This window comes from Dunckerocampus dactyliophorus, chromosome 20, assembly GCF_027744805.1.
Source record: "Dunckerocampus dactyliophorus isolate RoL2022-P2 chromosome 20, RoL_Ddac_1.1, whole genome shotgun sequence".
Lineage (NCBI taxonomy): Eukaryota > Metazoa > Chordata > Actinopteri > Syngnathiformes > Syngnathidae > Dunckerocampus > Dunckerocampus dactyliophorus.
In genome coordinates, this window is record NC_072838.1 from 9,911,877 (window position 1) to 9,927,960 (window position 16,084).

Here is a 16,084-nt window from a genome sequence, read left to right on the forward strand (position 1 = left end):
AAAAAAAAGGGGACTCGTTTGTTCAAGGACAGAGGCGGACCCTTTGTCTCCTTCCCGGTCTCCTAATGAATTGGTTTTAGCCTGTTTCAGAGCAAATTATCCATCCCTCCCCTCCTAATTTTGCAATTTGCTGTGTCATTTATACCTAATTGAGGGCCGCACAGGGCTGCATTACTCCCACAAATAGGGCGATATAGTTTATCGAAGGTGTGCTTTATACAGAGGAGCCGGTAAAGCAAACATCAATTGTAAGACCATATAGAAGATGGGGATTTTCCCGAGAGGCCCTCGCAAAGAGGCTTTAATTATTTCTCAAAGGCAATCCCGGCCGTTGCTACTTGCTACTCATTTTATGGCCTCTCTCCTCCTCCTCCTCTTTCCTGTAATGGAGATAATTAATGAGGTGAGAATTCACTTTATTTCATTCCTGCTCTGTCGCCCCTTCCTGGAATTTGCATCACATCGTCGCTGAGCCAAGTAAGAGTTGTTTTTTTTTAAATCTGGCCAGGTGCGGTATGAAAAGAATAAAAGCGTCTCACCTTTAGGCGTCATCCGTTTTCAGGCAACAATGAACAAGGCCTTGCTGTTGACGTCCCTTAAGATCGCTGACACAGCAAATATGCTGCAGTGGATTCATGAGCATGAGAAAATAGCGTGAGGAAAAATATCACTCACTAATCTTCCGCTTCATATCCATTGTTGTTATTTCTTGCCGTGTTAACTAGGGGTGGGCGAGACTGCAAATTTTGTACAGTGTTCCCTCATTTATCATTTAGGTTCCCAAAATAGCCCGCAATAAGTGAAATCCGTGAAGTAGCCAACTTTGTTTACTGCTATTATACATGTTTTAAGGCTGTGAAAATCCTCTCCATACACTTTATATACACTTTTCTCAGACAGGCATTAATACTTTGTCACATTTTAACCACTCTCAAAGTTCAAATTTTGTTTGAATTTTAATTATAATGTATCCAGAAAGTATTCAAAAATTTTCCACGTTTCGCTGTTACTTTTTTTTTTTTCCCCCCAATTCAGCTGTGAAAACATTTCAAGAGATGAACCGTCAGCTTCACGACAAAGGCTGTGAATACTTATGCACATGTGATTTTGTTTTTCATACATTTGCTAATATTTTTTTGTAACTTTTTTCATGCCGTCATTATGAGGTGCCTCGCGTGGAATTTTGAGGGGGAAAAAAATGAATTTATTCTATTTTGGAATAGGGCTGTGGCATAAAAAGTGGAAAAAGTGTGGTGAATACTTTGCAGATACGCTGTAAAAAGCAGTGCTGAAAATGAATGAACTGTATGTTATTACACCTAACCCCCGCGCCACCCCTCAAGTGTAACATATACACGTATGTTTATATTACACCACCGCCGTCATGTCTTCTGCTGATAAATATCTTAATTTTGAGTGCGACCCAAGGGGGCCCCGCAAGCAAAAGTTTGTCACGGTGCCATCAGCAAACCTCCTGCTTCGGAGCCTTGTTTCCACAGGATTTTATTTTATTTTATTTTTTTTACGGCAGCAGATGTTCTTTTCCATCCCACCTGTCATCAAAACACCATCAGGACCCTGCTGGTCACCCGATGAACACGTCCAGAATACATCATGGGGGGGTGTGCCACTCAGCCCTATTTACCAGTCAGCCGTTTCGCTTCATCATTTTTTGTAGGGGAGGTCCCCCCCCCCCCTCACAAAAGATGGGTGTCGACCCCCTGGTTGCTTGACTATGAACTGAGTGAGAGACAGTGGCAGGCGGCGATGTAAGTACGTGAATAAATCGATTAGGGGAGCACTTGACGGATGGGGTTTATAGGAGGCCTCAGCGCGCCGGAGAATTAATTTCTCCGGGAGAACATGCCCCCACCAGGTTCATCCGTCTTGGCGGGAAATTTGGCAGGTTCCCCAGGGCTGTGAGCTCAATTAACCATAGGGCTGTGGCAGTTTGGGGAGAGAATAGCGTTGTTGAGGAACACACTCTTAATGGTTGCATGGGAAACCAATCAACCGACACGTTCACAGATACCAGCCTCCTCCACATGGATGACTCGGGAAGATTTATGCATGATTTACCAGGAAATTAGGCTTTGTTTTGTTCAATCCTTGTAGTAAACATTCCGAGACCTGCTCTGTTACTTTAGATCAGCGCCCGAATTTGATTTCCTTGGCCCGTGCCCCCGCTTTTACAATCCAGCCAACTGACAAAAACAAAATACCTTAGCACAAAGTCATTATGGCAATAAAATATCCTCATGTGCAAGTCATTAGACTTTATCCGTGTGTGTATAGTAAATGATCTTAGAGTGTTCAAATGTTACTTTGCCTGTACGGTTACCTTTTATGATTGGCTTGGAACATGAATTCTTATGGGACCAGTTTGAAAGTCAACCACAGTCACTGAACTTTGGAGGCTCCATCGTACCATCATGAAACATGCACTACAATTTGAATTAATATTCATTTTATGAAATGTGTTATTAGTACTACATCATTTAGGATTACGTATCATCATTAATTCATTAAAAATCATTATAATTCATAGTCATTCTGGCATGTTGACATGGTTTCATTTGATCCTTATGTAATTACAACAACACAGTTGCAATTAGAAAATACATTACTTGAAATAATATAAATATTGTAAAAATATTAGGGCTGTCAAACGATTATCATAATGATTTATCACCACTTGCAACTATGAGTGAAATATGCCCATTTTACTGTATTTTAAGAACAGAAAAATGAATGACAGGACAATTCTATATTAATTATATGTATCGTATGTATTGTATTATTATGTAATATTACCACTTTTTTCTCCTAATATTCTGACTTTATTCTCGTAAAATTACCACTTTTTTCTCCTAATATTCTGACTTTATTCTCGTAATATTACCACTTTTTTCTCGTAATATTCTGACTTTATTCTCGTAATATTACCACTTTTTTCTCGTAATATTCTGACTTTTTTTCTCATAATATTACCACTTTTTTCTTGTAATATTCTGACTTTATTCTCATAATAGTACCACTTTTTTCTCGGTATATTACGACTTTATTCTCGTAATATTACCACTTTATTCTCGTAATATTACCACTTTTTTCTCGTATTATTCTGACTTTATTCTCGTAATATCACCACTTTTTTCTCGTAAAATTACCACTTTTTTCTCGTAATATTCTGACTTTACTCTTGTAATATTACCACTTTATTCTCGTAAAATTACCACTTTTTTCTCGTAATATTCTAACTTTATTCTCGTAATATTACCACTTTTTTCTCGTAATATTACGACTTTATTCTTGTAATATTGCCACTTTTTTCTCGTAATATTACCACTTTTTTGTCGTAATATTACAACTTCATTCTCGTAATATTGCCACTTTTTTCTCGTGATATTGTGACTTTATTGTCGTAGTATTACCACTTTTTTCTAGTGAATTTACGACTTTATTCTCAAAATCTCTGATTTTTATTTTCCTCAATGCGGCCCTATTACTATTAATGGCTGTAACATTTTACATCCCTAAAAATATTTTAAATTATTTATAAATAATGAAAAATGTTATTATTTCAATAAAGTTGTACAGTGTCCTTCTGTAAAGCTCTTTAATAGACCCATCAACCTCCACCTACCTTGTGGATGTCTTGTACTGTATTTAATTTAAATACTTTATTCTGCAGCAGCCAACTCTGCCCACAAGCCAACTGACACCCAATTTGCTCATTAGCAATTTCAACCACTGCAAAGTCAATGTTAAGAAACGTGGTGATTTAAAGGCTAACGGAAAGATCTACTCCCAGTTATGTTAGTGCTGATTAACATGCCCGCTACTTAACTTGTGTGTATTTGCTAGTTATTTAGAAAGTTTCTAGAAAAGCATCAAAAGAAAGACTGGTACTCACCGCTAATGAATGACAATGTACTGTGTATGTAGCCTTTGGCCTGGTCACAGCACACAACTACGGTGTGTTCAAGGACATCTGAAATCTCAACGCTTGAGGGGGGAAAAAAAAAAGCATCACTGATGAGGCATAAAGACAAATGTAAAAATTGTGGACTTTTTCTTGCAACAGTGGTAAACGTATGGTATGCATTTTACCTGTATTATCACATTTATAAATTATTACAGACTTATTTGGGGTAAATGGGACGTATTTTGTGAGGGAAAAAAAACATTTAATATATATTTTTACGTCGAAAATCTGCAATAACATCTGTAGACATTTATGTGTAAGAAATATGTCTAAACATATTAACACCGGCACCGAGCACTTTAACAATTAAGCAATTTCTAGGGCTGTCAAAGGTAAGGCGTAATTAACGGTTAAACGTACATTTTCTGTAATGGCGCTGGGGGGGTTTTGATTCACGATTATCGCGCACACGTCGTGTTTGACCCTCCGCAGACGCCATAGTTCGAGGAAGCAGCAGTGACCGCGTAGCTACAAGCGGCAGCAAAAAATAAATAAATAAAAGGGGTACTTTGGTACATTTTGCTTCACAGCCCTGGCAGATGGCTCTCACAACAAGACCAAAGTTATTTGTATCTACTGTCGCTGTGATTGGAATTGTCACGGACTATGTCGTCGTCGATTTGCCAGAGAGAAGCGAGAAGGTACTGAAGCACTGCCAGTATTTTTTTTTATTGCCATTCATTCAGCGGTACCTCCCAACTAACGAGTGTTTTTTTTTAGATGCGAGCAGTCTCTCAGTTTTTGCTTGGAAGTGCGATCTAACATTTGGGTACGAGCTTCTAGTTGAAGGCAGGCATATCCGAGACAGCAATGTGGGGGCTTGTGTCAATGTGACCATAACTGAAGGACCAGCAGCGCTAGCATTAGCATCGCTCAAGCTAGTCATCAACACATCAATAAAACATACGTAATTTATCTTATTTATTATGTATTGTGTAAAACTATGGCAGGAACAACATCAAATTAAAAGCACGAAATGAAAACTGAGCCACCGTCCACCAGTTTTTCAGATCGGTTGTGTACCACAAATATGCACATTAGCACTCAATTAGGTCATCATATCTTACCCTGATGTATTCCATCGTAGTATCAGCATTTGGGTCCAAATATGAGGTGAGAGAAAAGAATGAGTGAAAATACAGTATAGTAGTCTGTGTGAATTTCTCTTGGAGATGAATAAAGTATCTAGCCGTCCGTGCAGTGTGTGAAAACATGAGGTGCGTTCGAGGACCGTCAAACAAAGTGGGACAAATCGTAGCTCGCAATCAATTCCAAAACTGGGGGATTTGTCACTGTATAATATTGTTTAATAAAATAATGGCCCATATTTGTTTTTATTTACATCCCTTTACATAAAATGTGATGTAGTTCTTATTGTAGTTGCATTTTGCATAATTTACCACTAAGAGATTTACAACCTACTTATTCAAAACTTTTTTCATCTGTGATGAATTACAAATTAACGAGGGACAAAATGAGATTAATCGCAATTAAATATTTTAATCGATTGATAGCCCTAATTTTAACACTTCCTCACTTCAGCACTCCCGAGCTTTGTCTTCATAAACTCATGGTTTTATGCCTGCTGCTTACCTGTCGCATGACTTCTCTTCCCTTCTCTTATGTCAAGTGTTGCTGTTATTGTGCTAAACATCAACCTGCCTTCAGGGGCTAAAAATTAAAATTAGCCACTGGCAATAATCTTGCATAATTACCTAAAAATGTTGATCACTATGCACTGTTCCTGTCTTAAATAAATAAACCTACAAATACTAATTGTGAATGTGTGTGTGTGTGGGGGGGGGGGGGGGGGGGGGGGGGGCGGTTCCACTGTATTGTAAATGCAACTGCAGCAGCAAACATAAAACCATTCTAAGCCTTACTCATTTATGAATGCATGTTAATGTTAAATTCCCTCTTACACGTAATTGTTGTATCGTCTCCGCTCCCAACATCTCAAGTTCCAGTCCCTCATCCTGCGCATCTCAGTGGATGATTTATGTGGTAGCATTGCTCCGTGACCTCAAAATCCGCCCCATCCATACCGCACCTGTCACTGCACCATTGCCCGCGTGCCGACTGAAAACCCAGTCATCCGTGCAAAATGGCAATTTTCCACCCACCTAGAGAATAAGAAAAAGGATCCACACCGATTCGCAAGGCACAACTGGGTAGATTCAGATATGTAGAGCAGGTGTGCAAAGACTGTGCTAACAAGGGAGATGAACTGCATGCACTGCTGACCACAACATCTGTCGTTTGTAGTAATATGGAGGATGGGGGGGGGGGGGGGGTTTCTATAGCCATTTGCACAGTGAGCGACAGCATATGATGAAGTGCTTAAGATGGGTGCAGATGGAAGAGGCCAGGCTTCGTCTCTATTTGGGGCAGAGTTCCAGTCCTGTGTCTTGGTAGCGTATGACACATGAGAATCTTAACAGGAATAGCATAAGAGTTAGTTTGCTTATCTGCGGAGGCCCAAGGTGAGGCGTCGGCCTAACCCATCCAGCTCTCAAGGCTTAACGAGCTTCTAATTGGCAGTGTAAGGATGTCCCTGAAGGTCAGAGTGCAGGTTCTTGTGCCAGCAGCAGGATAGGCTGCCACTTCCTGCCAACAGCCGTGTCACACCACTCACTCACATCCCTCTGTGCAAAGTCATGAAAGGACAAAACTTCAAAACATAAGCAAAAGTGTTTACTTTTAAAAGAAAAAAATACAGTACACAAAAACAAGGGAACAGCTCCTGTAATAATAATATCAACACGTCAAGGGGTGAAAGTTGAAAAAAACATTTACAACTGCTCTCACAAGAATGCATTTGGAATCAGCTTCTTTGCTGCCGCTCCAATAAACAATGGCTAAATGCTGCCATCTAGTGGCGTTCATCATGCAGTACAGCTGATACATTTGAGAGTTGAACGCATTGACTAGTACTCTTTTTTTTTTTAGTTGGTGTTCCAATCTTTTCCATGTACATGAGTATGAAACTACATACAGCCAACATTTAAAAGCAGCAGATAAAAGTTACAATAGGTACTGAGCCCTAAAATCCAGGCTTTAACAGTTGTGACAAGCCAAGTGGAACACAAAAGGCCATGCATGGTATTAAAATGAGACATACATGAGGCACAGTGACCCTATGGATTCATCTTAAAGAAGAGCTAAGGCCCTCATCTTGACAATATTACAAAAGGTATACTGAGAAAAAATAGGGACACACAACGATGCAAAGTTCAAATCAACATCAGCTTGTCAATGGTCAGCGGTGAGCGATGTGATATGACTCTGTTGGGAAAGCGGGGAGAGAGTCAATTAGAATAAAACTGCACATTTACTTATTCCTGCATTTCAAATAAAAGTAAAATAATCATGCATTTTAAATAAAAAGATGACAGTCCAAAGTGTAAGAAAATAAAGTGTACCACGAAATGGCGTATGCTCCTCAACGCAGTTTCATCCAGCATGGAGAGGTCCACCGAGTTGATCTGGCTGGCCATCAGTGGCATACTCTGAAAGAAAACATGACAACACGTGTATTCTTTAAAAGTCAGGATTAAATGTTATTTAAAACTCCGAGATGGGACAAATCTGCACTCGCCTCTCCGTTGCCGAGGGGGATGTTTACAACAACTTCGTGGTTGGCTGCCGCAATGGGAGAGCCATTGACTGAAATACTGTAGACCCTCTCCTTGTGGCGAGGGATTCTCACAGCTGGGGTCTTAGGAAGCCTACGGAGCAGATCGCTTGAAAGGTGAGTGAATCAACATTTCCGAGAGTCCGTTCAATGTAACAAGAAGCTTAACTAACAGATCTTAAACATCTTCAAGATTCAAGAGTTTTATTGTCATGTGCATAGTAAAACAGCAGTTATACCATGCAATGAAAATCTTATCCTGTTCATTCTCCCAAGAAAAGAAAGAAAACAAATGAAAGAATATTGGCTGGTATCTCACAACGCGTGTTCTCAAGAGTGTGTTGCTGATGCTGCACGAGGGTGTAATTGATGCGCAATCTATGTTTCAGCCACGAAACAGGCAGTGAAGGGTTCCTGCTGCAGCTGCGGAGGTTACCTTGGGTCAAAGCGTGGGGTGATAAGAGGAGTTGGGCCCATCAACAAAGAGGAATCAAGCATAGTCCTGGCAGGGGTGACCAAGGCCTTCCTTGATGATCTAAATACAAAAGACAGCAGACGTCAGGTACAGACTATTTCATCTTCCGTCTTCACGTGTGACAGGAGTGTGCAAACTTTTTCCACTGAGGGCTGCATGCAGAAATACTGAAGGATGCTGGGGGGGCCACTTTGATACATTTTCTACATTAAAAGATGCTAAAAACCAATCCAGTCTAGGTCAATAAAGCTATCTGAACAAAACATCCACATCTTAGCTTTAGGTTATCGGTAACAAAGCCAATTAACATCTAAAAAATAAGAAATCAGGTAGGGGGCAAACACTTTTTCCATCCCACTGTATATAAAACCTTGTTGGGCATTGGTGTTTCCCATTAAGTGCAGTGATGAGCTGTCTCTTTATCTGTTTTATATCTTCTATATATGTAGAACGCACAGAAAAGACAAAGAAGTGTGTTCATGTCTCACGTAAGGATTGTGGACGATGGGCAAAATTGCCCAAAAAAGTGCAGTTTTCCTTTAAGTTAACTTATCTTTGCACACAAACATAATTTATGAAGTCAGCAATACGGATGGTCCTCAGTTTACATTTGGTGGTTGCAAATGCGCTCCCATAAATTTTACAATTTTATTTTGGTCCATAAACACGTACATGGCGCACGCGGCAATGATACAGGGTGTGGCTGCGCGGTTACACCAAGGATAATATTGCTGATTATCTTTTTGCACTTTGTTATGTCTCCCAAGTGGCAGTGCGCCAAGGAAAAGGAAAGGCATCACCATGAAAGTGAAAAACATGAAAAGCTCAGAGAAAGGAGACACGCCTACCAATATTTGGCTGCGGACTGTCCCAACCATCATTCAGGATAAACACTATTGAATGCTAAAGAATGCTACAGGGGTCATGGATTCCATGTGCTGCTACAAGAGGAGGTTATCGTTCCAGACTAGCCTGAGACAACATTTTAAGAAGGTAGGTTTCATTTAATCCTGGTATTTCATAGTTTTGTTACTGTATTTTATGTCCTCCATGTGTGCTGTGTACAGTGTAAGTAACTTTTGAGTTAATTTAGGCATAAGTTCCAACTTACACTAAAACTCAACAGTCTATGGGCGGAACCCTAGGACCACCTGTGTTGTATAATCGCTGGCAAGCCTGCTTAGTCTCCTTTACAACACAACAAACAGAACTAAAATGAAAAAATAATAATTAGTGTCTTACCGTCTTATGGAAGTGTTTTGCTGGCTGACTGCGTGAGCCTTTGCTCGTTTTGACGAAGTTGGGGGCTTCCTCGTCGTTTTGCCCTGCATTGACATGACGCGGTTACATACAGACACAGCACACCCATGACTTTGACTTTGACGTTTGCCATGTGAATAGGCCTCATGATAATGCACCTTGTGCTACTTAGTGGTTCAAATGTGAAGTACACGTCTCCTGACAAATATGAATATGGTCTAGAAAAATGTCAATAAAATCGATTATCAACGATAATTTGTAGCACAATTATCGACCACCAAAATTTGTTATTGTGACAGGCCTACATGTGCATCAATTAAAATGAGCCTTTACCCTCCTCGAAGTGCGTGGGACACTTTCATCGCCCGAATTGGATTTGGCCCCACCCTTTGTCTTTGTAACTTTGGGTTGGAGACATGAAACAAAGTTAACGCACAAGCATTTACTAAACTTGTTCACTCTCAGATAGACAGCAGTCTACAAATGTGTCCTTTCAGAACATCTGTCGTACTTTTCTTGACTGTTTTCTTCTCGGCCTCGGCCACAACATTCTCTATAATTGCTGCCTCTGCTTCTCTCTGGGAACAGATGAGAAGAATAGGATTAAGAATAGGAATATGAAGGGTAAATGGTGATACATGAAAGGAGAGGCCGTCATCCCACCATTACATCATCCACTTGCAGCGATTTGGCTTCCTCAGTCTCTGCACAGGTGACAAAAAACATGCTTTAAATTGGCTAATGCCCGATATCAACATTAATAATCAGAAGCAATATGTTGTGTGCATTGGCTTAATAAGGCAAATGTGCAGCACGCACACAAATGATTTAAAACCAACCAAACTGACGGAGCATAAGATAAGTTGACCAAGTTTCCAGGGGAGCCAGAACCTTTAACGAGTGACCCTGGAACATTTATTTGATTCCAGTATTGCACATTTGCATTATTTCCCCATTGCATGTGTTGTATGGTGTTTGTGTGTTGTTGGTTTTGGATCGTTTCTGTGCGTTTGCCCCTGTCGGCCACCATCGTGTTACAATTCTGAGAACAAAGGCAAAACGGGAAGTGTTAAAGACATACTTACTGAAATATTCCAGCCAGTTAATCTGCCTGACGGCCTTGGGTATTTTAACAAGAGCCATGTTATAATGGTTGTCAGCGTCTTTCAATAGCTGGTTCTTTTTCTCCCTCAGCTGAAAAAGTCTGGTCTCGACTGTGAAAACAATGGTAAGTGTTGTTGACACAGTATGGACTACGTATGGGTATCATATTGGAAAAATATCTCATTGATGAAAACTATAAGGACTTAAAAACAGTGTTGGATAAGCGTAGCAGTAACCAGAACCTAAAAATATTTACCCTCGCTGTCGAAATCCTCCAGAAAAGCTTCAAGTTTCGCAGTCCTTATGTTGTTTTTCTTGTGGGGCTTTTTTGAGGGAGCCATGGCTGAATGTTGGAAAAACAGCACGTTGTTTTACAAATAACAAAACAAAACATTCGTGTAAATACTAAGGCTAATGGCATACTAGCTCAAACGTTCCAACTAGCTAGCGAGCTACAACCCTAACCGGCCTCGTAGTTCTTTGGTACAGACTGAGAAGCATTTCAAGTTTTTACAACGCACTTGAAATATCATGTAGCTAGTTTGGTACAATTCATACATATTTGGAGCAATTTATTACCTGTTTTATTTTGTTTTTTTCTTCCTCCGACAGTTCCACACGTCTGCGTCTTCAAAGCCGTTTTTTCAAACCGCCACGCGGGGAGGAGTTACCATCCAAAATCAACCAATCACCTCGCGGGTTAACAACGTCATTTCTCGTAGCTCTAGACCAATAGAAGTTCAGATCGTCATATATTTAGAGGCCGAACCCGGAAATCGGCTACAAGCAACATGGGCACGTTTGTGATGTGATTCTAATATTCGCTTATATATAACGTATATTGTTTTTCAAAGCCAAAATACATTATTGGTTCCGCGTGTGTTGCTGTCAAGTCGAAGTCGATTCATCCTTAATATTCGCTTACGAAATGTCTAAATCGGCACTTCTAACCCTTCATCAAGCTTTGAGGAGAGGCTTCTGTAGTCTGGAAAGCAACCAACAACTGTGGACGAGCGTGTTGGCTGACTGCGTCCCTCTGGTGTCGTCCCTGGAGAACTTGACAGAGCAGTCGAGGGCGCTTTCCAACGTCCAGATCTCCAACACGCCGCTGAAAGACTTTCCAGACCTGGAGGAGCTGCTGCGTTTCAAGATCCTGCAAGCCATGGATACAGTGCTGTGCAAACTCCACGAGAAGATGTAAGTGGATAAGGAGCCACAAACATCTCCCTTGACAAATATCCCAATGAGCAATGTTGACATTATCAGAAACATTCACGTTTAACAATATGTTTATTCTTGCGAGCGGTATTGGAATTGGTAACGTCTCTGATGACGGGGGCCAATCAAATGTCAGAGGCAACCCATTGGATAAATTACTCTAAACTCATTTCGTCATTTAAATGACCGTTTAATAAGACTCGGATTTTTTTTAAAAAGCAAATGGGGGGAAAACATGAGAAGCACGTGTGTCATTTCCCTGTCTTTTCAACTTAGGGCTTCACTCCAGTCGGTGAGAGATGCCATTAGCAACCAGGTCTCAACCGTCGTCCAGTTGTACGAGCAGAATGCAGACAGCCTGGATCTTCCGACCGTGACCGAGCGCTCGGCCGCCATCCCATCAGTCGTTGACATGCTGGAGTGGCTGCAGGATGCAGAACGTCACTACCAACGGCAGTATCCTTATTTACCGTTCATGCTTGGGTTGGATTTGCATCTATGTGTTTTGGGTTTTTTTTACCCTTCCTCAACTCCTGTGTTCAGATTCTTGAGAAGGAAGACTCTTCTACACACACTAAGTACAGACAACCTCTCCCTTGTGGAATCTTCCACCAAAAAATGGAAAGACATGGACACTCCCAGTGCGGAGGATCACATCACAGGTGAATGTCCATCAGTGATCACTGAAGGTGGAGTCAGTATAGTAGATAGACATTTAATGAGCATTTGATAGACCTCTGACCCACAACAGCTTCAAATTCGTAGAGTGATCAACTGTAGGCCACATTTTTATGTCTGCAGTTAGAAGGAACATCAAATTTTGTATTAATGTAATTAAATCGTCTAACAGCAGAGGTCGCCGTTTCACCTGCAAAAACTAGCACTAATACTGTACAGCGTGTCTCTAAAGTCTGAACACAAAAGCAACAATTCATATCTTATATAGTTTGTATTATATATGTTTTGGGTAACACAATAAGGTACACAAAATTACAGTCGTTAATGAGGAACGAACCTACCTAACCGCTACTGATTAATTACTCATTAGTTCCTCAGTAACTAGTCTAAATGTATGTACCTAATTTACGTGCCTTAGTTCCTCAGTGACTACTCTACTCATTAGTTCCTCATTAGTTCTCAGTAACTAGTCTAAATTTACGTGCCTTAGCCATTAGTTCCTCAGTAACTACTCTAAATTTCTGTGCCTTAGTTCCTCAGTGACTACTCTACTCATTAGTTCTCAGTAACTAGTCTAAATTTACGTGCCTTAGTCATTAGTGCTTCATTAGTTCCTCAGTAACTACTCTAAATTTCTGTGCCTTAGTTCCTCAGTGACTACTCTACTCATTAGTTCCTCATTAGTTCTCAGTAACTAGTCAAAATTTACGTGCCTTAGTCATTAGTTCATTAGTTCCTCAGTAACTACTCTAAATTGATGTGCCTTAGTTCCTCAGTGACTACTCTACTCATTAGTTCCTCATTAGTTCTCAGTAACTAGTCAAAATTTACGTGCCTTAGTCATTAGTTCTTCATTAGTTCCTCAGTAACTGCCAGAACATTTTAGGAAGAGCAAACTGCATAATACCATACTTTAAAGTTAAGTGTGCATTCATTTCGGCCTGCAGACGTACTCACGGCTTGTTTTGTCTAATTTCAGATACACTTTGCAAAGTGTTCTTCTTTATGGAGTCTTGCTAGGTGGAAGAAAATGGACGGAAGTGGAACACGCACACTGACTGAACTGGAATGAAGAAAAAGTGTTAAAAGGAATATCCTGTACTTGTGAGCCTCACATGGACTATAAAAATGTGTTTTTTTTTAAGACCTGATAGACAAAGCTCCTCCTGAGCTGCTACCTTATTGTGGCTGAGGAGTTTGCGTGTCCAGATGATCCCAGGAGTTAAGTTGTCGGGGGGGTTTTATGCCCCTGGAAGCGCCACCCAAGACAAACAGCTCCTAGGTGAGGGACCAGACAAAACATAGCACAAATTAGACCCTTACGATGAGTAAAAATATTGGATCAAGGTTTCCCTGGTGGCTGGGCCTACACCCAACACGGGTCCCCCTTCCAATGAGATCAAAGTGGAGACCCAGAACACGTTTAAGAGACTGTGTCTCTCTGGGAATGTCTCGGGAGGAGCTGGACGAAGTCGCCGTTGAGGGGGGGAAGTCTGGGCTTCCCTGCTTAGGCTGCTGTCCCCGCCACCCGACCTCGGGTAAGCGGAAGAAGACGGATGGATGGACGGACAAAGTTCCCATATGTTTGGGTACCTCACACACAATGATCAGAACAGTTGCAGTAGACACACCTAAACAAAACGGATTTATTTCAAAGTGTATGGAAAGTAAGTTGTCGTAAAACAAGCCATCATACAGTTTTTTGTTGTGATGTAACAGGCACTATGTTAAATCATGAAGACAAGCCGATTAAATACATCAATCAGGCAAAAAATGGATGAATTCAAATATTAATCACGGTAACTTGAATGTGCTCTCCCCCTACACATACTCTTTAAGTGGCAGACTGGTGGATGTGATGGTTTTTGGTAGAGTCGGAGCAGAAGCAGGCGAATTAGCAAAGCTGCGGCCTATGTAGCCCCTCCGGTACCCGCCGCCCCTCTCCGTCAGGGGACACGTGCTGCTCAACACGGCTCCACTGATCATCAGAATAACCGCAGCGGCCCAGCCCAGGTAAATAGCCTGACCCAGCTCTCGTTTGTGCATCACGGGCACGTTGGGGTTGTAGAAATCCTGGACGACTGTGTTAGCGGTCCAGGAAACGGGAACGAGAACACACAGGCCCGTCAGGATGAAAAGAATCCCGCCGGAGAGCGCGATTGCCGCCTTGGCTTGGCGGTCATCCCCGGCGCAGGTGGTGCACTTCATGCCGCAGCAGGACACGGTGCAGGAGAGCCAACCCATGAAAATGGCCAAACACATGAGGGCACGTGCGGCCTGGATGTCTGGCGGCAAGGCCAGCATGGAGTCGTACGTCTTACACTGCATGTGACCTGTGGTTTGGTAGATGCAGCTCATCCAGATGCCCTCCCATTTGATTTCTGACGTCAGGATGTTGCTGCCGATAAAGGCCGACACCTTCCACTGGGGCAAGGCGGTGACGGCTATGGCCATGATCCAGCCGGTCACGGCACAGGTGAAGCTGATCAGTTGCAGGCCAGTGTTCACCATGGTGACACCAAGGGATGAAACTTGGTTTAAGTCCACTTTTTTGGGGCGACGGCTTCTCCGCTCGCTGCGTTCTTCCCGGATGAATTGCTCCCACTTTCTCCTGCTAACAGACCCACTCACTTTCTCATTCCTGAGCTCGACTCAATGCATTATTGAGCAGCCGGTAGCTGTGCAGCCACCTGTGACCAGTTGCAGCCAAGTCCAGGTCTCGCGTCTTGAAATGGAATCCGGTATTCCAAGTTTTAACAGCAACACGCGTCACCCTCACCTTGATCGGTCAGAGCGAAAATGAGAAAAGATCTTGCAAAAAAAAAAAGAACCCATCTCCAGTAAATCCATTGGACGCTGTGGACAACAAGCACTCAGGGATCCGAGCCTTGATGAAGCCACTTCAGCTGCTTGGCTTTACCCTTCCCCCCCGCTTACAGGAGGCGCTTCTGTCTTCCAAACTGAAAGAGCAGCACTGAACACCCCCAAAAACACAGATGCTGGGGGTGGGAGGAGAGTAGAAGGGGGTAACAAAAGGGAGGCAGGAATAGATAGATGGGCATAGAGCGGTTACCATAGGTGGATCAGTTAACACAAAGACAACATAATGGGGGGCCTCCACAACGGGGATTACACACGGTTTTACCCTGTACATTGTTCATTAAAGAGGAGCTTTTCACTTTCCCTTTTCTAGGACAAAGCCATAACAGTCACCCAGGAGGCGATGTCTTTGTTTTGGTTGAATAGATTGTTTATTGTGAAATATAATCGCATTTAAAGCAACGGCCTTCTATCTCACCTGCATTATGTACTCTAAACCTCAACATCCTAATGAATTAAACATCATGGCACCAAGATCTGTGTTTCAGGTTTCCTTTCTCCTGTACCTCTGCTCACCTAGGTAACGGTGGTCATGGCAACAACTTGGGACACCGGAAGCAGGCCGGGAACGCAGGGGTGGATGGTCATGTGACGCGGGACAGTAAACACCGTTTTATTTTGGGTGGGTGGGTGCGTGTTTACAAGCGTTGAATGTCATGCATATTGTTAAAAGAATTAAGCGTATATGTCACATGGTATATTGTAATTGGTTGTTCAAATAAATTAGGAATTGGAAAAAATAACCCCAGTAGTCAGACACTTATCTCTCGTGATTGACAATGGCATAGTTCACCTGCTCGCCTTCTACGCCCTGGTGGTGTAATGGTACCAGGCTGCTGCCTTATAAAGC

General features: G+C 41.9%; 3 protein-coding genes across 3 annotated transcripts; 1 reads left to right on the forward strand and 2 right to left on the reverse strand.

The window, feature by feature from the left end:
• Positions 1 to 6,684: 6,684 nt before the first annotated feature.
• On the reverse strand, positions 6,685 to 11,182 carry cdca8 (cell division cycle associated 8). Its single transcript, XM_054764528.1, has 11 exons — positions 11,038 to 11,182; positions 10,715 to 10,801; positions 10,440 to 10,568; positions 10,018 to 10,058; positions 9,866 to 9,932; positions 9,688 to 9,755; positions 9,337 to 9,419; positions 8,056 to 8,154; positions 7,584 to 7,713; positions 7,408 to 7,494; positions 6,685 to 7,270 (listed from the first exon to the last, which is right to left on the reverse strand). The coding sequence occupies exons 2-11, from the start codon at positions 10,797 to 10,799 to the stop codon at positions 7,238 to 7,240; spliced, it is 822 nt and encodes a 273-aa protein (XP_054620503.1). The 5' UTR covers positions 10,800 to 10,801; positions 11,038 to 11,182; the 3' UTR covers positions 6,685 to 7,237.
• A 51-nt stretch (positions 11,183 to 11,233) lies between these two features.
• c19h1orf109 (c19h1orf109 homolog (H. sapiens)) lies at positions 11,234 to 15,814 on the forward strand. The gene is made up of 4 exons (XM_054764530.1): positions 11,234 to 11,655; positions 11,953 to 12,132; positions 12,220 to 12,338; positions 13,334 to 15,814. Exons 1-4 carry the CDS (start codon positions 11,387 to 11,389, stop codon positions 13,372 to 13,374), a joined length of 609 nt encoding a protein of 202 aa, XP_054620505.1. The 5' UTR covers positions 11,234 to 11,386; the 3' UTR covers positions 13,375 to 15,814.
• cldn35 (claudin 35) lies at positions 14,005 to 15,095 on the reverse strand. The gene has a single exon (XM_054764529.1). It carries the CDS (start codon positions 14,863 to 14,865, stop codon positions 14,176 to 14,178), a length of 690 nt encoding a protein of 229 aa, XP_054620504.1. The 5' UTR covers positions 14,866 to 15,095; the 3' UTR covers positions 14,005 to 14,175.
• Positions 15,815 to 16,084: the final 270 nt, after the last annotated feature.

Coding starts and splice junctions, on each gene's coding strand:
- c19h1orf109 (XM_054764530.1), top strand. CDS start 11,387: ATGTCTAAATCGGCACTTCTAACCCTTCATCAAGCTTTGAGGAGAGGC. Junction 11,656..11,952: donor TGCAAACTCCACGAGAAGAT/GTAAGTGGATAA, acceptor TTTTCAACTTAG/GGCTTCACTCCAGTCGGTGA. Junction 12,339..13,333: donor TGCGGAGGATCACATCACAG/GTGAATGTCCAT, acceptor GTCTAATTTCAG/ATACACTTTGCAAAGTGTTC.
- cldn35 (XM_054764529.1), bottom strand. CDS start 14,865: ATGGTGAACACTGGCCTGCAACTGATCAGCTTCACCTGTGCCGTGACC.
- cdca8 (XM_054764528.1), bottom strand. CDS start 10,799: ATGGCTCCCTCAAAAAAGCCCCACAAGAAAAACAACATAAGGACTGCG. Junction 10,059..10,439: donor TAACTGGCTGGAATATTTCA/GTAAGTATGTCT, acceptor TCACCTGTGCAG/AGACTGAGGAAGCCAAATCG. Junction 9,756..9,865: donor GAAGAAAACAGTCAAGAAAA/GTACGACAGATG, acceptor TCCAACCCAAAG/TTACAAAGACAAAGGGTGGG.